At 52.0% G+C, this 22,393-nt stretch overlaps 1 protein-coding gene across 4 annotated transcripts in view; it reads right to left on the reverse strand.

The window, feature by feature from the left end:
• Nucleotides 1-3,591: 3,591 nt before the first annotated feature.
• Nucleotides 3,592-22,393, reverse strand: part of RHCG (Rh family C glycoprotein) — a 44,913-nt gene continuing 26,111 nt past the window's right edge. For 3 of the 4 annotated variants that reach the window (XM_044978616.1, XM_044978615.1, XM_044978617.1), the window contains exons 2-11: nt 15,217-15,403; nt 13,005-13,155; nt 12,044-12,191; nt 11,174-11,340; nt 10,100-10,237; nt 9,870-10,006; nt 9,114-9,238; nt 7,263-7,336; nt 6,766-6,843; nt 3,593-6,128 (exon numbers count right to left, since the gene is read on the reverse strand). In XM_044978616.1, coding sequence (XP_044834551.1) covers nt 6,775-6,843; nt 7,263-7,336; nt 9,114-9,238; nt 9,870-10,006; nt 10,100-10,237; nt 11,174-11,340; nt 12,044-12,191; nt 13,005-13,155; nt 15,217-15,383 — 1,176 coding nt within the window. In that variant the 5' untranslated portion in view covers nt 15,384-15,403 and the 3' untranslated portion in view covers nt 3,593-6,128; nt 6,766-6,774. Of the gene's footprint in view, nt 6,129-6,765; nt 6,844-7,262; nt 7,337-9,113; nt 9,239-9,869; nt 10,007-10,099; nt 10,238-11,173; nt 11,341-12,043; nt 12,192-13,004; nt 13,156-15,216; nt 15,404-22,393 lie in introns of all 4 variants that reach the window. The other variant, XM_044978614.1, reaches the window with a different exon arrangement.

Here is a 22,393-nt window from a genome sequence, read left to right on the forward strand (position 1 = left end):
TGGGGTCACAGTTCCCAGCCAATGGGAGCTGCGGAGTCGGCACTCAGGGTGGGGGCAACGCACGGAGACACCCCACCCCGCCCCCGCGGGGCCTAAGGGAAATGCCAGCTGCTTCCAGGAGCGGTGCAGTGCGGAGGGAGGGAGGCAGAGTGGGCAGAGGGCACCTTAGCCCTGCTGCGCTGCTGCTGGCACATCTCTGAATGCCCCTTAGGGGGAGGGGGGCAGCGGGTCTCTGTGCACTGCCTAGGGTGGGGGCAGCACACGGAGCCACCTCCCCCCAGCCAGGGGCAGGTAGAGAAGTGCCAGCAGCCGGCCGCTTCTGGGAGCACCGTGGGGCCACCAGCCACGGAATGCAGGCGGCCTGCCTGCCTGAGCCCTGCTGCGCTGCCACATTTTGGGGGCCGAGTGCCACCAGGCCTAGTCCTCAGTCACTCCCTTCCTGCTCTTGGGCCAGAGAGTGACTTCAAGCACTTCACCATGCCCCTGACATACCCCGACCTAATCCCCTACTGCAGTGTTTCCCAAACTTGGGACGCCACTTGTGCAGGGAAAGCCCCTAGCGGGCCAGGCCGGTTTGTTTACCTGTCGCATCCACAGGTCTGGCCGATCACGGCTCCCACTGGCCGCGGTTCGCTGGTCCAGGTCAATGGGAGCTGCTGGAAGTGGTGGCCAGTACATCCCTCAGCCTGCCAGGGGCTTTCCCTACACACGCGGCATCCCAAGTTTGGGAAGCACTGCCCTACTGGGAGCGCTTACGTCTGCTCCACACCAGCCAGCAAGGCCCTCGGTGGGCAGAGGTATTCCTCATGGGGCCATTTCCACCCCCTTGAAGGCCCCCATTATGGTGTCAAGGCTGCATAAAAAGCAGGTGAGCAAAAATGAGACTCAAGCCCCATGAGTCAAAATAGAAAATGAAACTCATCAGGCTTGAGTGAAATGCTCTGCAAACAAAGAGCATCACAGGGAAATCTTGAATACCGCGTGCAGATGTGGTCGCCCCATCTCAAAAAAGATATATTGGAATTGGAAAAGGTACAGAAAAAGACAACAAAAATAATTTGGGGTATGGAACAGCTTCCATATTAGGAGAAATTAATAAGACACTGGGACTTTTTGGCTTGAAAAAGAGACAACTAAGGGGGGATATGATACAGGTATATAAAATCATGACTGGTGCAGAGAAAGTAAATAAGGAAAATTTATTTACTCCTCATAACACAAGAACTAGAGGTCACCAAATGAAATGAATAGGCAGCAGGTTTAAAACAAAAGGAAGTATTTCTTCACACAGCACACAGTCTACCTGTGAAATTATTTGCCGAGGGTGTTGTGAAGGCCAAAACTATACCAGAGTTCAAAAAAGAACTAGATAAATTTATGGAGGATAAGTCCATCAATGGCTATTAGCATGGTATCCCTAGCGTCTGTGTGCCAGGGATGGATCATAGAATCATAGAATCATAGAATCATAGAATTCAAGATCAGAAGGGACCATTATGATCATCTAGTCTGACCTCCTGCAAGATGCAGGCCACATTAGCCGATCTACCCACTCTTTTAGCAAGCGACCCCTGCCCCATGCTTCGGAGGAAGGCGAAAAACCTCCAGGGACACTGCCAATCTGCCCTGGAGGAAAATTCCTTCCCGACCCCAAATATGGCGGTCAGCTGAACCCCGAGCATGCGGGCAAGACTCTCCAGCCATACCCTCTGAAAGAGGTTAAGAATATCATATTATTGACCCAATTTGATGATCACTTGATGATTACCTGTTCTGTTCATTCCCTCTGAAGCACTGGGCATTGGCCACTGTCAGAAGACAGGACACTGGGCTAGATGGACCTTTGGTCTGACCCATTATGGCCGTTCTTATGGAAAATCATAGAATCATAGAATCTCAGGGTTGGAAGGGACCTCAGGAGGTCATCTGGTCCAACCCCCTGCTCAAAGCAGGATCAAATGCAGTAAGGTCCCCAAGCTCCCGGGGAGAAGTTAGTTAAGCAGGGAAGGAACTACTTCACAATACTGGAATGGCTTTTTATCACATTAATAGAGTGATTAGCACAAAAGACTGAAGCTCCCAAGGTCTGTCGCTGGCTCACTACAGGTATGAGGGTGGGGGGCTAGGATCCCTGCCAATTCAGCCAGCTGGACCCCAGTTGCAGGGGCACCTTATCTCCTTCTCTCCAGTTGACCCAGGAGTGGTGCTGATTGCTACCAGCCTCGTCACAAGGGCTTGAGTCTTCACTGCCCTGCACATTTTGCTCACCAGGGCAAAACCCTGCCACTTGGATCTGATCGTGTTTCCCACTCCCTTTGCACTGCTGTAAGCAGGGGCGGCTCTACGAATTCCGCCGCCCCAAGCAGGGCGGTGCGCCGCGCCTCTCGCGCTGCCGGGCGCTTGTCCCGCGCCTACGGTGGAGCTTCCGCAGGCACGCCTGCGGGAGGTCCACACGAGCCGCGGGACCAGCGCACCCGCCGCAGTCATGCCTGCGGAAGGTCCAGTCGTCCCGCGGCTCCGTTGAACCTCCCGCAGGCATGACTGCGGAAGGTCCGCCGGACCCGCCTGCCGCCCTCCTGGCAAAATGCCGCCCCACGCGCGCGCTTGGCGTGCTGGGGTCTGGAGCCGGCCCTGGCTGTAAGGTGCATGCAATGGAGACTCTGACTCAGGTCCTGTGGGGGTGTCAGGAAGAGCTCCCCTTTTAAAGATCCAAACTGCCCCACAACAACCCAGCCCTTAGTTTTTCCCACCCTTCCCAAGCAGAGGTGGATTAAGACTAACTGGGGCCCTGGGCACAAAGAACATTTGGGCCCCCCATGCCCTCCTCACCACAAGGCCCCGCCCCCTGCTCCTCCTCTTCCCCCAAGGCCCTGCCGACTGGCCAGGCCAGAAGCCAGAGCCAGACCGTGGTAAGAGCTGCCCAGGGAGCCTGGCTGCTGTGGGGAGCCCCAGGCCCTCCACCTGTCCTGGGCAGTGTGGGGACATGGGCCGGGGCTGCTCTCGGGCCCCCCAGCCCCCCGCGCAGGGCAGTTGGCGGGTCATGGGCTCCCCTCAGCAGTCTGTTAATCCACCACTGTGCCCAAGCATGTCTCTTCCCCTCCAGTACTGGCCCATACTGCCGCAGTGCTCCAAGCTGCAGACTTCGGGCCATTACTGCAGAGGATGGCAGTCCTTTTTTTTTTTTTTTAAATAGCAGGGTCGTCTCAGGTCAAACCAGGACAAACCCTGATTTCTACCAGAGCATCTCCTGGCACTGGGTTTCCTCGCCCCGGGAACACAGCGTTTCAGAGCCTCCTCCTTTGTCACAATGTTTTTCAGTTCCACCAAGCAAACTGTCCAATTAGAGCAGGGCCTCTTGCTTCCATCTTTGCCGACACTTAATTAACATGCTGCCGCTGGCAGCTGCTGACAAATTCCAGAAACATGTTATAAAGGGTTTTTGTCTTTACCCAGCATGGAAAATGAGGGTGTCACATCCCAAAGGGGCGTGAATAGCTACTTTCACCTCCCCCCCTCAGGTGTGAGAATTACAGAGAGACATAGAGAAGAGACCCCATCACCCCTCCCACCGCCTTTCTTTCCTTTTCCCTCTCCGTTCCTCATACATCACCCTGAGAAATACACTGGCTCCAGAACGGGTTTTCTCCCCTGCCTCCAAATTCCTCTCTTATTGCCAGTTTTTCCCTTATGTGCTTGATGGATGGGAGAAGGTCGAGTGGCTAGAGCACTGGACTGAAACTCAGGAGACTTGGGGGTCTATTCCTGACTCTGCTGAGTGACCTTGGGCAAATCACTTCCCCACTCTGTGCCTTGGTTTCCCCATCTGTAAAATGGGGCTAATGATATTGCCCTCCTTTGTAAAGCACTTTCAGCTCTACCAATGAAAAGCAATATACAAGAGCTAGGTATTATTAATATGGGAAAGGGATCCACATTCTGTATCTTGGACTCTGACGGATCAGGACCCTCCAGCATAACCATCTAGATAGAAGGGAATGATCTGTCCCAGGAGAGGGAGTAGGCAAGGAGGAATGGCTGAAACCAACAAAGAGGGAAAAGTTCCTAATAGTCAGTGAAACAGCTTCCCCAGAAGAGTGATGGAGGCCCAGCCACTGTAGCCTGGAGAATATGGGAGTCGGGACAACAGAGGCAGCAGTTCTGCTCAGACTGGAAGAGCAAAGTGACCCATTTTCGCAAGGGATCAATGTGCAGCAAAAATATTTCCACCAAGCAGCCAGTACAACACCATTTGGACCCAAACACTGGCAGTTTGGAGAAGCAGAGGCAGGACACCAATGATCCACAAGGCAGTCCTAGGCCCAGATCATCGGAACCATGCAGGTGCGATATCTGTGTGCATGGTTATTGTGATTTCACATGCAGTGAGTATAGCTGTGCACACCCAAATGCCCAGCCAGACCTCAAACCAGTCACTGATATGGGCACTGGCTGAGAATGTGAGCACAGTTGGGATGGTTGTGCCTACGGCGTACAGGCCTGATTTTCAAGTGCTCAGCATTTGCCATCAGGGCCAGATTTCCAAAAGGGCCCAGCACCCCGCACGCTGAGCAATTTGGAAAATTTATTTTGGTGCCTAAATGGGAGCTGAGCTCTCTGGGGAATCTGAGCCCATGTAAGTGCTCGGTTCTAAGCAGCTGGGCCCTGATATGTCCCAGGCACAATAGCATTGTCAGCCCCTGGTGTTCAAAACACACATGTCTGAAGTCAATCTGAAAGCAGATCATGTGGGCCCAATTCCTGAGGTGTGGAGCGTCCCAGCTCCCCTGACTCCAGTGGGAGTTGAAGGAGCGGGGCTCAGCGCCTGGAAAAGATGGATTGCAATGTATTTCAGGAACATGGTGCTGGGCCATAGGCCAACTGGTTCCCCTCTCCCCATGTCCTTAGATTTTAGATGCGCTCTCCTTTGTTTTCACCAGTATTCCCGTTCCCCGCCCCACGGTAGTGGCAGGAGGGGGCTGTTGGCCTGCTCAAGGAGGCTGGTAGCATGGGACTCTGTGCAACAAAAACAGGGATCAACCTGCCCTCCTCCCCCACCCCAAACCTTCCATTGAGGGCTGAAAGATTCCCATGAACCAATCACGTGGCAAGTGAATCTGTCTCTATCCCAGCACCCTCCCACAATGGCTCCCTTTGTATTGCTACTGGGGGAAATGGGACAATGGACAGAGTCCCACCTGACTCTCACTGCTCATTACCCAACGGGGCACAGCGCTGGAAAGAATAACACGGAGCTTTTTATTCACACATCCAAGGAGCAAAAGCTAATGACAAAGAGGCGGGAGAGAGAAGGGCAGCCGAACTCCAGGAGTCAGGGACCTGGTGGTCAGGCCAAGAAAGCAAACACTTGTTTTGAGTCAGCGTCGCAAAGGAACTGAGAAAGGGGGTAGGCACCCAGACTCCTGGGTTCTAATCACTGGTGCAAGTCACTTTCTTTCCTTGTGCCCCTTGGTCCCCATCTGCCAAATGGGGGCAATGATGCTTACCCACTTCACAGGGGTGTTGGGAGGGTTAATTATTAACGATTGCAAAGCACTGGATATGTGCCAGGTATGATTATCTCCTCTAAGTGTAACAGCGCCCCCCAGCTGCAAGGACAGGCTTCTCTTACCCTCGAATTGGATCCATTATTATTGTCACTTCACCCTCCACAATCCCCAGCATCCAAGGTGTCGTGGGGCCCAGTTAACTCTGGGCCCGGGCACAGTGCCAGCTGAATTGTTCCAGTGTAAAATCTGGGAACTTGAAACCTGGGAGATCCCACCCAACAAGCACCTAGTAAAACAACTCCCCATAGGTGCTAAGCCCTTTCCCGCTGCTGCTGCCCCGTGGCAGTGCTAAGGGAGATGCCCCAGTGTCCGTTTCAAACCTCTGGCCCTGTGCACAGACATATGGCTTCACTGGCTGTTCTCCAGTGTGTTGCTTAGTGTAAACAGGGCCTCTTCCAGGCTATCCCACCACGGAGGGGAATGTGGGAAAGGAAATGGGGCCTTTGGAAGCTCTCAAAGAGTCTGTGTCCAGTTAGGGATTGGCGCAGGGCACCTCCTTTTCTAGAAATACACCGATAGTTCTCTGGGGAGCTAGAGACTGAGGAGGAGTCCGAATGCCACCTAAAGGAAACCCAGAGGGAGAGGCAGGTCAGGGGTCTGTCTGTGACCTCTTAACAGCAGGATGATGGAGAGTATCCCTCCCTCCCACCGGCCACCTGGCACATTCCCCTGGCAGTTGCCCAGCACCCGCACCCCTCCCCCACCATTTGCCCCCTCCCCCTCAACTGGGCTAGTGACTGAGCAGTCGCCTTTGGGGCAAGGTTTCACCACGCTGGGCATGGCCTGAGACACAGGAGCTGTGCCGTTTAGCACCTCTCCTTACCCTTCTCCTGATGAAATCCTGCCCTTTACTGTGATACCAACAACGGGCAGTTAGTACAGTCACACCGCACACCCGTATACACCCACTCCCCAACCCCCTTCCTGCCATTCCCACACCAAAGAGGTCTCGGTGCCCAGCATTTCTGCCACGAGGCAAGCATGCTGGCGTGGATCCCTGATGGATGAGCCCATGTGTGCATGGCACTGGCCAGTGCCCTGTGCTTGTGTGTTGCCACGAGGGCAACTGGGATCCTCTAGTCCCTGTCCATACGGTGCTTCCATGTGCTGGGTGCTAGTGCTCTAGGGGCGCCCTCTGCTCACCCAGCTCTTGGGCTCTCCAAGGCCTGCCCTCCCCATGCGTCTCAGCCCCGCCTACCCAGGTGGGTTAGGAAGTCACAGGTTTGAGGGTGGGGTCATGCACGTGGTACAGGCCGCTCTCCTCATCCTCAGGCACCTGCAAAGACAACGAAACTTCCATCAGGCCCTGATGCCCTGTCATGAAGGTATCGACAGAACCTGCTTTCCTGCCAGTGGGGGGTGCCATAGCCACACAGATGGGGAGGAAAACTATAAACAATGATGGGGCCATGTCATGGACAATAGCGCCACCTTGTGACACACCACAACTCCCAAACAGTCCACATAGCTCAGGCCCAAAGCCACAAACAGGATCTCAACACCTCCCCCTGCCACTCACCAGCCCCCGCCACAAAACCCCATTACCCCAGCCGTATGGACACCGAGTCCCAAATCCCCTTCAGCTGAAGGGCACCTGACTGCGACACCCTCCCCCCACTTTCTGCAAACAGGCCACCAGGCCCCAAAGCCCCCCTGCCCTGACCACAGTGACGAGGACCAGCCCCCATAGCTCACCTCCCAGTAGACATCATCCTCAAAGCAGTTCTCATCTGCAGGGTCCCCCAAGAACGGCATTTTCAAAATAGCACCTTAAAGCCACAAAACAGAGAGTGAGATGGGAAATGCCTCAATCAGTGAGAAACAAGCGGGCCAGGGGCAAGTGGCCAGGGCAGGGACGGGTCAAGGAAACTGTTCCCTCCCGGTGTTATAGGTGAGGTGAGGTTGGGTCAGTTTTGAGCATGTCTAGCCCTGGGCCTTCATATTCTCCCTGCCCTGCAGGCCTGAGTGGTCTTGTTTCAGGGAGCTCAGTGTTATTCAGTGGAGTTCACAGGCTGGGGGTAATTTTAAAGGGTGAATCATAGCAATGCGGGCAACCCTATGGGAAACAGCTGGGGAAGAGGCCATCTCCTCTCCTACTATCTGTTAAACGCTGAAAGCAGAAAAGCACTTCCTAGAATGGTAGGGTGACCAGACGTCCCGATAAAATCAGGACTGTCCTGAAATTTAGGCGTTTGTCCAGCAATTTGTCCCGATATTTCGCACTCCTTGTTTTGTTTTTTTGTTTTTTTTCTCCGCCAGCAGGACTCCCCCCTCCCCCCCCCCGATATGTCCCGATATTTTCTTCATCCCATCTGTGGTCACCCTAGAGAATGGAGACCTGCTTGTGAGCGAGCTGCTCTGAAAGAAGCCGACAGCCCTGGGAGGCAGTGGGAGAGGCTTGGGCTAGAATTCTGCTGTACCCCAACCGCCCACAGGATGGTAGCAGCAAAACGTCAAATGGGGAAATGCAGAGCATCTGACCGCAAGTGTAACAGCCAATCAGAGGCAGAAAAAATTAGAACTGGAGCTCACCCCTAGCTCAGCACTGAATCAAACCAGACTCACAACTAACCCAACCCCACCACAAACCGAACCAGACCCAGTCAGAGACAACCCCAAATGAACCTCTAAGTTGGACCCAATCCCACTCAGAGACAACCCCAAATGAATCCACAGCCACCTCCAAACTGGCGCAAGGGCTCAGGCTGAACCTGCTGAGATTCAGGGTTCTACATTCGCTGGTCTATTTCCTCTCCCCCTTCTGGGCTTGTGGGGTTCAGCCGGAAGCAGAAGCTTTGGGGACCTCACAAGCCCGGGCCTGTTTTCCCTGGAAATGCTCAGCCCTGTTTGGGATACAGAACTGATCCCCTAAGATTGTTATGTTCCCCATTCATTGCAGCCTTCCTGGTTCTTGATGCTATTTTCCAGCCCCCCTTTTGGTTCTTAACATGCCCCAAAGTCTCATCCTGCCAGGCCTGCCTGGTAAAAGGGGATGGAGTGGCAGATGGGGCTGCAGAACATCTGGGCAATTCCCCGCCCCAGGCTGTCAAAGATGTGCCTTATCCCAGTGTGTCTCGTGGTGGACTATATGCAAGAGCCAGGATCTGCCCATTCTGCTGGGGACCTGCAGGGCACAGCGCAGCGCTGCTGCACGAGGCAGGCCCACCTCCAGAGGGCAGTACTTTTGGAAATGACATCATAGTTTCGACCAATCAATATTTTCCACGTGACATCATTACATCTGGAAGTGCCACTTTTGGAGGTCGGACTTCCTGCAATGCTGGGGTGGGAGAGGTATTAAGGGGTTATTGTGATAGGGCCAATGGGGAACAAAATAGTCCTTGATATGCTACATGTTTGCAAGCCTTTTAGGGCTCGTCTCAATTTCAGGGGCTGCATGTGGGAGCAGAAGGGTTCTTCTAGCCCAGGAGATGGACCTTTCCTGTAAGCCAGGGTGTGAGCAATTCGAATGGCTGAGCCGGCCACTCTACAACCACAGCCTGGACCTGGGCCTTCTCCTCCATTCCCTGCACCCCACCCACTCACCCACAATGGCCCCTCCAGCCAAGGCCATGGCCAGGGACACGAAAATGCCAGCTGCCTGGAACCCCCCTTGGACACTGGGCGTCCGATCCTTGTAGTCACCCGTGAAGTCAAAGGCACTGATGAGCCTGCGAGGAAGGGAAATGATGAGACCAGCTGTCAGAGAGATATTCCTCTGAGTCGGGGAGTCCGCGCTGTGGGGGACGGAGGAGCTGCATTCACAGCCCTTTCAAACCATCTCCCTGGCACTGAGCGCTCACGTTCCCATTGAGGAATGGGGAGATTGTAGCAACATAACCCAGCCTCTTTATTTTATTCCTTCTTTTCCAGCCGTCCCCCTCCCCCAGAGGCCTCAGCCTGAACCAATAGGCTGCACACTAGAGGGGTCCAAAACCAAAAGAGACCCGGGGTGGCTTCCAGACCTTCACGGTTTATCCTGGAATCTGACCCAGAAAAGGAAGCAACAGAGATCAAGAGATGCCCCTTCATGAACCCAACTGCCCCTGGTCAGAGTCCTCCAAGACCCAGAATGAAGGTGGGCCTTGGAGTTACAGGGGCTCCCAACATGGGGCAGCTGGAAGAGGCTGAAATCCTCCAAGCCTGACTCAGCCCTACAGGCCCAGCACCACTCAGGATGCATAATCTGTAAGGGGGCACTCAGCTGCTGCCACTGACTCATCTCTCATCTCCCTCCCCCCCAACATACATGCTGGCCCATAACCCACCCCACTGCCACGGGAGAGATTTAAGCCATCTTACCCTTCCTTTCCATACACCTCTTCAGTGGCTGCGGCTGCGGTGACAGCCCCCACGATGCCCCCAATAAACCCTGGCATGGCATGTAGGTTGTGGATGCCGCAGGTGTCCTGGATGTGCAGCTTGGACTCCAGGAATGGCTGGAAGGAATGGAGGAGAGAGAGAGAGAAAGAGAGAGATTATTTCCTCTCCCTAAGAGGCAAGAGACTGGAATTCCTCTGAGCAGCACTTACCATGAGGTAGACGAACCCAACGGTGGACACAATGCCACAAAGGAATCCAACGATGAGGGATCCGTATGGAGTCAGCATCATCTCCGCGCCGGTCCCCACAGCCACACCACCGGCCAGCGTTGCATTCTGGATATGAACCTGCGCAAATAACGCTCATGTCTTACCACTTTGGCTTTGGGACAAGAGAGTGTTAAACCCATTAGTGGCAACATTTCAAGCCAACCGAGGAGAAAAGCAGGGGAACTGGCTGAGAAAAATGTTCTGAGAAAAAAATGAAGATCTGGGCCCATTTTCATTTGCATTGGGATTGGCTCCCTGCCCATCTCAAATTCCCAATTACTGGACTTGCCTGAAGCCAGAGATTTTTGACCACCAAAAGTTACACGAATGGGAGGAGATTGAAGATGAAATGTCAACAGCTGATGGGCTGGGGTATCATTTTCATGTAGTGGAAACAAAAAACTGCATACACACATGCGCATTGCTGCACAGATATGCCCAAAGTTTGGTGCTGGCACAAGCACAGCACTGTATGGGGCCTGCTGTCTCTCACATACACACGCATGTAACACCCAGAAAACACCGTATGGGCCCTGCTCTGACACACACGTCACTGTATGGGCCCCTCTCCCTCACAAACACACACATCTAACACCATATGCTTGCAGGACACCATAGAGTTCAACCCTGGAACATGCCCACCACCATGGGACCATTCCCACCGGCTCTGCAGCACAGGTATCTGCATGGCTCTGCTGTCCTATGGGTCCACCAGCACACAGGTGATCACACATATCTGCTCCTCCATTTGCCCAAGCATGCCCACACACCTGCTGATGCATGGATACCGCACATGGCTTTCCTGCCAGAGCTTTGCAAATGATTCATCCCACTAACATGGCTCAAGCTGTTGTTGCATCCAGAGCTCCTAGCCTCAAAGGCTTTGCCTCTTCCGCACCCCATGAAATCCAGTGCACACTCAGCAAAGGAAGCAGCCCCCAATCAGACTGCCTGGCCCTTTAGTCATCCATAAGCCAGGAGAGGGCACAGCAGGCGTCTCCAGCCCGTGCTTACCATGTCGAGCTTGCCTTTCTTCTGCAGCAGGCTGGAGAAGGCCACGGTGGTGAGGACACAGGAGGCCAGTGAGCAGTAGGTGTTAATGGCGGCTCGGTGCTGCGCATCCCCGTGGTTTGAAACAGCTGAGTTAAAGCTGGGCCAGTACATCCACAGGTACAGGGTACCTGGGAGAGGAGAGGCAGGGGTGGATCAGTGTGGGAAAGGAGTAGGAGGGAGGGGAAGGAAAACAGGGAGCAGCAAAGGGAAAGGGGGTTAAAAAAAACCCACAAGAGATGATAGTTATATGGAGGGGAGGCTAAAGCCGGCTGTGCCCCAAACTCCCAGCTCTGCCTCTACTGCCAACTCTTCCCTCTTCCCGAAACACTCCAACCAGGAACTCAAAGCTGCAATAGCATGTGGAGCCTTTCATTTCTAGGGCACCAATTCCAATCGGACCCCAGGCTGCAGGGACTGGTGGGCTCTGGGGGTCTGGGAATGGCACATGGAGCCTCTCACCTCACAGCAGCATTTCCAGTCGGACCCCAGGCTGGAGGGATTGGGGGCTCTGGGGTGTCTGGGAATGGGACATGGAGCCTCTCACCTCACAGCAGCATTTCCAGTCGGACCCCAGGCTATGGGGGAATAGGGGCTCTGGGGTGTCTGGGAATGGGACATGGCTTTACAATTCTAAGGCACTAGTTCTAATCTTATCTGGCCCCTGAGGCGTGGGGGGAACTGGCCAGCTCTGGGGTGTCAGGATTGGGAAATGGGATACACAGTTTTTTCACCACTAGGGCACTGGCTCCAGTCTGGTTTCACACAGTCTGTGGGATGTAGGAGGGACCCAGCACAGCTTTCATGAAGTCTCCAAGTCCGCAGTTAACTCACCGATCATAGCAAAGAGGTCGGAGTGGTACACAGAGCCTTGCTTGTCTTTACTCTGTTCCAGGTTGGGCCGGTACAGAATTCTGGTCACTGTCAGGCCAAAATAGGCTCCAAAGGTATGAATGGTCATGGATCCACCAGCATCTTTAACCTGGGGACACAGAGCAGAGGAAAAGAAAATTCACATGTTGGGAGTATTCTGGCCAATCAACTGACCGTCTGTCCGTCCAGCCTATGCTGGGTCACTACAAGAGGGGAACAGAAATGCTCCTGGTCCCTCCGACTGGCAGGCAGAACATCTCAGCCACATGCTTCCAATTAGCCTCCTCTGTGGAAAAGGGGCATTTCTGGCCCCTCTAGCATGTGACTTCATGGCGCATGGGTTCCAACAGCATCCCCAGAGTAGAACTACCCCGAGGTGGCAGTCCCAGCGAGGGCAGGTAAATGGCAGACAAAGAACAGGGCTTTTAAATAGAGTTTATTGCTCCTTGAAACCTAGGGTTTTTAGAACAAATATTAAAAAGCCACAAAACTCCCAGTAAAGGCCATGAGCAGAGATCAGCAGTTCCAGAACTACAGACCCATTGTCTTAGGGAAACCCCACCACAGGGGATCCCTTGCTCTCAAGTCACCGGGGACATTTCCCATTCCCAGACTAAGGTAGGAGAGAAGCCAAAGGGAGGGGAAGTAGCCCCTGCTGTTTGCTCATTGATGCGTTTGGAATCTTTTTACATCTCTGCTTAAATTGTTGTGGCTGGAATTAACCCCGTGTGTTTAGCTAAACAAGGAGCTGATGGACCTGACTGGAGCCAGGCACTGTACAAGAGCCTACAGTACAGACAGCTCTGCTGCTGCACCTCACTCCTGACCTGCATCCCCCCCACCCGGCAGTGACACCCCGTCTGCACTGCCAGAGAGGAAGGGCAGGAGGCTGCCGATTTTGCTGACTCAAGGGGAGCCTTACGTGGAGCAGGCTGACGAGGATGTACTCGTTCACAGCAAAGAGCGTGACTTGAAACAACGTCAGGATGAGCAGCTGCACGGGGCTGGTTTTGCCCAGGATGGCCCCAAAGGCGATGCAGACAGAACCCACGCAGAAATCTGCATTGATCAGGCTGGGGAGCGGGGGATGGGAGAGAAAACAACCTGCAGGTTAGTAATGGAGATTCTCCCCCTCGCTCCACCACTCCCAAATCTAGAGAGCCTCACCCTTGCCCGGACACGAACCTCATCCTGGCTTCTTCACCAGCACCCCACTTGCTGGGTGTGACTAGAACACTGTCCCTTTAAGGGACAGTACCACTTTTGCTTCCCACTCCTGGTGGGCTAGAGTCATGGATGGAAGGCCAGAAGCGACCATTGTGATCATTTGGTCAGATCGTCTGTCTAACACAGGCCACAGAACTTCCTCACAATAACTCCTAGAGCAGATCTGTTAGGAAAACATCCAGTCTTGATTTAAAAATGGCCAGTGATGGAGAACCCCCCCCAGCCCTGGGTAAACTGTTCCTCTGGTTAATTGCCATAATTGTACTCGGTATATGCATGGCTAAGGGTGAGATGAGTTATGGGTCTCTCTTCACTGGGGTCCCCAGAGGAGCTCCCAGTGGGAAGTTAGGAGCCCCCTTGTAAGGATTAAGCCTTTTTTCTGTAGCCATATTGTAAGGTGCAAGGCCTTTGTCTGCAGCCATGTTAGGAGAGCAGCAGCCAGAAGCTAAGCAGCAGAAAGTCACATCTTCACATTCTATCTAAATTACATTTAAACAATGTAATATTGGGCTGTTAAGAAGGCCCTCCTGTCCTAATAGTACCCATCATCACCAGATAAAGAAACAAATCTTAAGATGGTTAAAGAAAACTTTGTTTGGTAGCATTCTGTCTGGCAACTTAGCAACAAGCTGTGGCTATGAAATCTCTACTTCTTTATTGCTTTGTCTTTATGGTCCCCACTCCTCTATTGTTTATCTGTATGGTCGCTGGTTCTTTGATGGTTTGTCTGTTGCATAACAAATTTTGCTAGGTGTACATCAATTAAGGTGGTGGGGTACGATTGGTTAAAGGATTATTTTACAATATGTTAGGACTGGTTAGAAAATTATTTAGTAATATTTTAGTTAAATGATTGGTTAAGGTACAGCTAAGCAGGACTCAAGTTTCACTATTTAAACTGGATCCAAAAGGAAGTTCTTGGGAACCAACTCCAGGACACAGCCCCAAGATCAGAGCTGCCAGACCACAACACCCTGCCAATTACACCGTGCAGAAACTGGAGTCCCCCAGATAACCTGATCCTGACTGGCCAGCAGGAAAAGTTCATCTGCCTTATTGGGAGTGGTGAACATATGCTTAGCAGGTGCATTCTGTTTTGGTGATTGTTAATAAATAGAGGTTAAGTAGGGTATTACTGTATCAGACTCTTTCTTTGGTGGAAGGCCCTGTAAACCCGCAAAAGATTAAATCCTGAGTCCACAGGAAATGGGTGTTTGCTCTCAGTCCACAGGGAATGGGTGTTAACTCAGAGCACACAGAGGAGTACAGCCCGGAGCCCGCGGAGGGGTAAAGTTAAGTGCCTTATATCTGCATCCCTAAGAACTGGGAAAAGCTAGAGGTGCCTAAGTCAACAGGGTTGCGCCTTGAGCCCATGGAAGGGTAAAGGTGGGTGCCCTAAAGTGTGTGTAACAGAGAAGTTTGTGCGGGTAACACCCTAGCCCTCAGCATGTGGAGAATGGCATAATGAAATTTCATCAGATATGAGGCTGTTTGTCCAAAAGGAGCTGAGCAATGAAAGTCCCAAGACTGAGGGCAAACATTGGCCCTGACACCTGGGGCTTGGCCTGGGGCCTGTGAGAATGTGGTCTTACGTGGCTGGTCTCACCTGACTCCTTCCTCACCATCCACCAGAGCCAGCCACCCCTGGAATGGAGGGTGGAACCCAGCCAGAGGCACACAGTGCCCTGCACAGCTGAGGAGGGGAGGGGGAATTGGGACCAAAGACCTTTTCTTATGAAACAGGCTCCATGGGCTCTTTAACAGCAGGCAGGGCAGAAGATGTAATATGATCTGGAGTGCCCTTTCTCCACAAAGAGCAGGGGCAGAAGCTCCAGGCTGCTTGGTCCCCTCCCTGCATCTCCTCTGTCCAGCGGGAGATGGCTTCCATCAGTCCAAAACCCTCTTACTTTTCCACTCCAATGAGTATCTTTCCGTTCTCAAAAGAATGGAACCAGCCCTGCATCAGGAGAGCCCACTGGATCCCAAAGGCGGCAAGGAGGAAGTTGAAGCCAACAGCTCCAAAGCCATAGCGCTGGAGGAATGTCATCAGGAAGCCAAAACCCACGAAGATCATCACGTGGACATCCTGGAAAGCTGTGTCAAGGAAGAGAATTCCCCATTAGCATGGCGGGGAGGGGTGGTGCTCCTGCAGCCTAGGAACTCGGCAATAGCCCTAGTTCAGAAATATCAATGATTTTTCAGGAGAAATGTTGGGAAAAAATCATTTTAAATTTTGCATAAACATTTTTAAAACAAACTGAAAAATGAAAAACCTTCCGTTTTTGGAAATGTTTTTTGGTAAAATATTTTGGCTGTGAGGAAAAACCAGCAGTGTTTGGAAAGCCCTTTCAGTAAACATCATTGGTTTTCATTTCAGTAAAAATATTCAGTGTTGAAAACAAAACACTTATCAAAATAACCTAAGCTGTAAAGCACAGACATCTACCAACACATTTTTTTTGTTTTCAGTCTCCATTAACCAAAAAAACAGAGACTTTGAATCAGAATTAACATTTTCCATGCACACTTTTGCTTTACTAACAAACCCTTTTTCATTTAAAAAAAACCCCATAAGTTTTGATAATTTTTTGCCCAACAACCTGTCTATGCTAGGTCAGAACCCAGTGTCACTGACTGCTCTCCGCCTTCCTGCTCTGGGAACTGTTATTATTAGCAGCCATTATTTGTATTATCATAGCGCATACAAATGAGCCCCAGTCATGGATTAGGACCCTATTGTGCTGGGTGCTGTACAAAAACAGAACAAAAAGACAGTCCCTGCCCACAGAGGCTTACAATCTAAGTACAGGACAAGAGAGAACAGATGGACAGTGAGACACACTCTGCTCACTTCAATGGAGGGTGAAATCCTGGCCCCAGTGAAGTCAATGACAAAACTCCCCTTTACTTCAATGGAGTCAGGATTTCAGCCAGAGACTTTCATTCTTTGTTTCATTGTATTCTTAATCTAAAATGAACCTTCATCTGACTGGAGGTGCACAGCCGCTTTACTGGACCCGTATACTAAGTAAGCCTGGTACTCAGGGCATGGCAGCTCAGACACCGCTCCATATGTTCTGGTAGGAAAATGAGCCTCTAGAGAGGAATTCTTGATGTGATAAACCTGGAGTGGATGTCAGCACTGCTGGTTTCTTTCCGATAACAATCAGCCCCAACAATGTAAAGTGAAACTTGGCACAGTTATAAATTAAACCATAAAAACCACATGTGCAAAAGCCTCCTGAGCCCTGTAGTAAGAGGAGGACGACGAGGGCTGGTTCCCTCCGCCAGTTTCCAGGGGGATCCCACAAGGAAACCAGCAAGTGCTGCACTCTGCCACTGTGGAATGGAATGGGTAAACATGCCACATTGCGCAGATACGTCAATGTCTGTACTACACAGTGTGCGGAATATTGCACAACAGCACAACATATCTGTTGTTTAAGTGCTTGGGCACTGTCAGCTCGGCTTAGAGAATGGGCTAGCTCAGAGAAAGGAAAACACCAATCATGTGGAGTCCGGTCTAGGCTCTGACACTGACAATGGATTTTCCAGCCCTTTTCCCAGCGTTCAGAGGGAAGGCCGGCTGCGTTTTTGTGGCTAGTTTGCCATCTAGTGAAAGCGCACGTCTTGAGAGGTGTGGAACGAGAGTCTGATCCAGCTCCCACTGAGGCCAATAGGATTCTTTCCATTTACTTCAATGGAAGTCGGATCAGGCCTTGAATGAAGCATGGCTCTGCAGGAGTCCTGGTTTCAGTTACTGTGCACTTTACAAGCTCTACCAAGGCGTGGGCGGAAGCGAGTGTGGATGGGATCCAATCACACTGTGCCAGACTCTGGCTTTTATTTGTTCTTTCGCCAAACCTAGGAAAATCCATACAGACGAACTACAAGGCCAGATCCACAGCTGGGGTGAGTCGGCACAGTTCCACTCGCTCTAATGCAGCTCTGCTGATTGATACCAGCCGAGGAGCCAGCCCATATAGGTCTCAAATGCCAATCTGTAAACACCCAATTTTACCATAAATACACTGAGACACACTCTCCCCTGTTAGACTACCTATCCAACACCATTCTCAAGAAAGAAAAGAAAAAGAAAGAAAGAAAGAAATACCTCTATTGCCAATTAAATATTAACTGACGTTTCTCACTTTAATGAAAATATTTAGACAAAAATCAAGATTATGAGAAATAACACATAAAATAAGCCCCCAAAGTCATAGTTCAGGTGGTAGGGTTGAGATGTTAATTATATTATTTTATTATTATTTATCTGTATTGTGGTAGCACGAAGGAGCCCTGCTCATGGGTCAAGACCTTATCGTGCTAGGAGCTGTACAAACTCAGAACAAAAAGACCATCCCCGTCCCCAAGAGTTTACAATCTAAGGAAAACTTTGTACTTTGTTTGCCCTTGAGAAGAGTAATGTGCCTGCGTCTCACATGGGCAGAGTAGGAGTCATGATGCCCTGAAGTTTTTATTACATATCAATTAAGAACTTGGGTTTTAGCTTGTTGTCATTTAGTAACCTTCACTGTTTACTGACAGGAAGAGTATGGCCCCTGGAATACTGTCGACACTGAAGAATCCTTCATTCCTCCTCCCCCCATTCAGAACAGATGATTCATCCTCCAGGGAATTTCACAAGCTGATTTTAAATTCAAGTGAATTTTAGTGCTGCTTCTGAATGTGGTTGAACTGACAGCCCTGGAAATGGACATCTCAAACCAGTTATACACCCCTTCCTCCCTGCCCACATTTGTCAACCCTACCCAGGAGGAACCATCTCTAGGGCCAGAAGAGAGTGTTTTCCAGGCCTGTTCACTCTTTGTCTGCTGCTATTTTGTGAGCACCTTCCACCACTGCACAAACCAGGTCAGTTCCACTGTGGTACCAAGGATGGAAACTCTAATGAAAACCATCCTTCAGGCTTTCAACCACCTAGACCTGCTCTAAGCAGAGGTGATACAGAAAAAATGCCAGTGCTCTATCTACACTAGTGTGGCCCTCATTGCCACTACCCACAGAGCCACACTGGCGCTAATGCCACCATGGGAGATTTTAACAAATAGCTCAGTGTAGACACAGTGGCTACGCCTACACTATGAGCTAGGGGTGTCATTCCCAGCTCGGGTGCATATATTTGAACTAGCACAATGAGAGTTAGTGTGCATGGCTTGTAGCGTAAACATGGCCAACCTTGGACTAACACTAACACTGTTTGGACTAACATGGTTTTCATAAATAAATCCTTTTCTGAAAGACATAATCCTTAGAGAAAACTGGGTTGGTCTCTAGTTTCTAGCCTTCTCTGTTTTAACTAGAACACACTGTATTTGTAATGGAAATGTTCTAAACCAGGGGTTCTCAACCTTTTTCTTTCTGAGCCTCCACCCCCCAACTTGCTATAAAAACTCCACAGCCCGACTGTGTCACAATAACGGGGTTTCTGCATATAAAAAGCCAGGGCTGGCGTTAGTGGGTAACAAGCAGGGCAATTGCCTGGGGCCTCATGCCACAGGAGCCCCCGCAAAGCTATATTGCTCAGGCTTTGGCTTCAGCCTCGGGTGGCGGGGCTCAGGCATCAACCCCATGTGGCTGGGCTTCGGCTTTCTACCCTGGGCCCCAGTGAGTCTAATGCTGGCCCTGCTTGGCGGCCCCCCGGAAGCCTGCTTGCAGCCCCCCAGGGGGCCTCAGACCCCGGGTTGAGAACCACTGTTCTAAACAGATCCGTGGCTCAGTCCCTCATGCAGCCTTGGAAACAATCGCTTATCTGTGCAGACTCTTCTGAGCTGCCACCCACCAGGGTGACTCCAGCCGGATGGTTTGCACAGGGGCTCAGGCCAGTCATAAAGGGGTTAGCCAGCTGAATGATCCTGGTGGCAACAAGAGACAACGGCCCGAGTGCACCGGGAAGCTGCTGTGAGCCAGGGAGGACTCAGACACCAGAATGGGATCAGCAATTCAGGAGAGTTTCCCTAGGAACCTAGACCTCCCCATCTGAGAATGGCAGATATTTTGTGTCCCATTTGCCCTAGCTTAGGACAAGAAGAACCTAGAAGGGGTTAATCAGTGGCTTAGCCTTTGGCCTTCAGGGCACATCCAGTTTATGAAACAAGACAAAACGCGTTTGGAGTTTCAGCCTGGTCGTCACTCCCTCACTGGCAGACAGCTGCACGCCTCCCAGCTCGGTGTGGCATGTCTGCTCCAAGGGCCTTGTGTCGGTGGCACTCAGAAACTTAACACAAATCTTGCATGTGCTTGATGACAAAAAGGACACGACCTAATGAGGAAGCTGCGAGCCTGAGATACTTCCTTGGGTTGGGACCTGCAAGTCTCTTTGAGGGATTTGTATCTGAAATCCTCAAGGTCAGCTGCAGTTTGTCATTACAGCTGCAGTAAATGTGACACTATTGCAAGGAAGGGGGTGTGTACTACTGCCATCTCCTGGACAGAATCAGAACAGTGCTGTGTGGCATAGACACCCGCTGTTAGTCCAAGTGGTGGGGCTGGAGTTTTAGAGAATACAGATCTGACTCCTAAAGCCACTGTCACTTCGTAGTTCCAAGTGGTCAGCATGTGCAATGCAGGGACCCCCACAAGCACCTAGGCACCCACGTATTCTGACACACTCCCACCAAGGGGTCCCTTTGTCTCACTGAAATACCCGGAGTTGCCCAGGCAGTATACCTGAAGGCCTTGGAAGATCTTGCCCGCTCCCCTGTGACTTGCTCAAACACCAAAGTAATTTTCATTTGCCTTTCATGTGTCCCTGATCTTATGTCAAACAGTCCTGGCCCTGTATTGTACTCCCTTACCGTGTCCTCTCAGGTGGCATTTCCTATCAACAGAGCTTGGTGGAGTCGGCTTTTTCTGGTTGCAGATGCTGCTGCTGCCCCTTGTCCTCATGCACCCAGTTCTGCCTCCTTCCCTTCCCCCCACTATACATCACAGCTGGTTTGTTCCAGGGAAATGGCTCATCCCCCAGCTGCCTTGCCTGTGGGAGGTGCGTGCTCTCCCCGCCTCAAGTGATCCAAAGGCTGGTGTCTGTCACTGTGTTCAGTCCCTCCCCCTATCCCTGAAAAAGCTGAGTGTCCCACTCCTGGGAGTGCTGCCCGCAGAAGCAGTGCTGGCTGGCGGGCGGCGTTTGGCGCTGCTCCCAGTGCTATACTCAGGTAGGACAGCAAAGGAAACTGGCTTTGGTTACCTATTGCTGGGGAGAGAGGTCATCTCACCCGCCCCCACTGATCTTCTGATGCCAGCTAAACCCAGAGCAATTGAAACCCTCCCATCTAAGGAAAAGGGGCCCCCTATGACACCGCTTGTATTGCCATGTCCACCCCCAACAGGAGTTCAAAATAATACTAATGCCTGAATCCGCTCAAAGGTTTCCACAGAGATCATTTGCACCAGGCACCACCCCACACACGCCCTGAGGTACTGGGGTTCCTTAGGGGACACAGAGGAACAGTCTTGGCTCTGCCAGCGGAAGAGGCCTCACCTGGTGCTGGTGTGTCAGCTTAGAGTTTGCCCAAAGCTCTCGGGGTTGGATGTGAACGTGACACTGATGAATGCTCCTTAACCAGGGAAGACCTCACCACCTGCCTACGCTGCACCTTTTCCATTGCAGTCCTAATGCAGCTGTGTCTATCCCAGCTCACAGCCCCCTGCTGCAAGTGCCAGGGCATCTCCTCCAAGCCGTGAGGTGCTGTGCACACAGTACCCATCATCTGGCCATTGTACACAATGTTTTAAATCCCCCCTGTGCCAGCTCTGACTTCCATCCCCATCAGCTCCTGCCAGTGCCACCCTGTCTGCTGCCTGCCTCACTCTCTGGCTTTCCATCCCCCATAGCTGGTCAGCCTCCCACCCACCCTCACTCTGCACCTTGGTGCTACCACTCCATATTTTAAACCGGCTAGTAAGGGGCTACGGAGTCCCAACCTAGGTGTGCATGAGGGAAATGGAGCTAGTTCCTATTGGCTTGCTGTAAAAGAGGATACATCGTTGCAGGATATGCTAGGCTGCAGCAGTTTAATTAGCGGGAACGAGGCTTTGTCAGAGAGCAGAGTGCTGCTGCTTCGGAGCATGCCGAGCTGTCTGGGAGCTGGTGGGATTGGCCCACTCTCACTGTTAGCTCCTGGTTTAGCAAAGTGAAGCAAGGGGGTTAACCGCAAAGACCCGAGCCCTTCAGACGTCGCTGCCTGCCCTGAGCGACTGGCAGGGGCCCCGATGCAAGGGAAGGGAATGCCACGAAGACACCGGAGGCAGATCAAACTTCTGTGTTACACCCATGAGTCATTATTGGGGCCCCCATCAGTCATCTTCCAGAATGTCTCCCCTGCCCCTCAGCTGAGCCCAGGGCAAAGCAGCCAGCATGAAGTACATAAGAGCCCTTCATTCAGCACCTGTTTACTTATTCTGGGTGGCACCGCACTTCCTCATTCTACCCAGCTTGGTGAGCTTGGAGCAGCACAGGTGTTTGCTGCTGCCTGCCCAGAATGCCAGCCTCTCCCTTGAGCCAGCTTTCCACTGCACTGAGCTCCAGGGAAAACAGCCTTCCCTCCTCCACTGCAAGTGACAAGGGCAGGGGCTGCTCCTGGATGAGGGGCTCTCATGGCAGCTAGAGGAAAATGGAGTCGGGGAAGGAGAGGGAAGACCAGGTGTTGTTTCTATGCACCTCCATCTCCTCCAGGAGGATGCTCTAGGGTCTGGCCTGCTGGCCAGTGAGGTGCTGTCACACCCCCATCCCCATTCAGCTCCATGGGGCAGGGTCATGTCTTGGGTTGAGGAAAGGGCTGGAGAATCGAGAGATTTGTTCCTTCGTATGAGCAGAAATGCTTTCGCCAGCACAGTCCAGGGGAGGCGGCAGCACACAGAAGCCTGCAGGATGGAGGAATGTTTATCCCCTGATCCTGCAGAGCATAGGGAACATGGCACTGGCATGGCAAAGTGCTCCAGTCATAGGCCCTGAAGAGTTTGTAGGAGGCCACACATCTTTGGTGTAACCAGCCCAGTTTCTGGGCAAAAGCGCTGCCCCTTAGGAAGATACGATAAGTCCTCTCTGGCAGGAACGATGGGGCT

This window comes from Mauremys mutica, chromosome 11, assembly GCF_020497125.1.
Source record: "Mauremys mutica isolate MM-2020 ecotype Southern chromosome 11, ASM2049712v1, whole genome shotgun sequence".
NCBI classification, from domain to species: Eukaryota; Metazoa; Chordata; order Testudines; family Geoemydidae; genus Mauremys; species Mauremys mutica.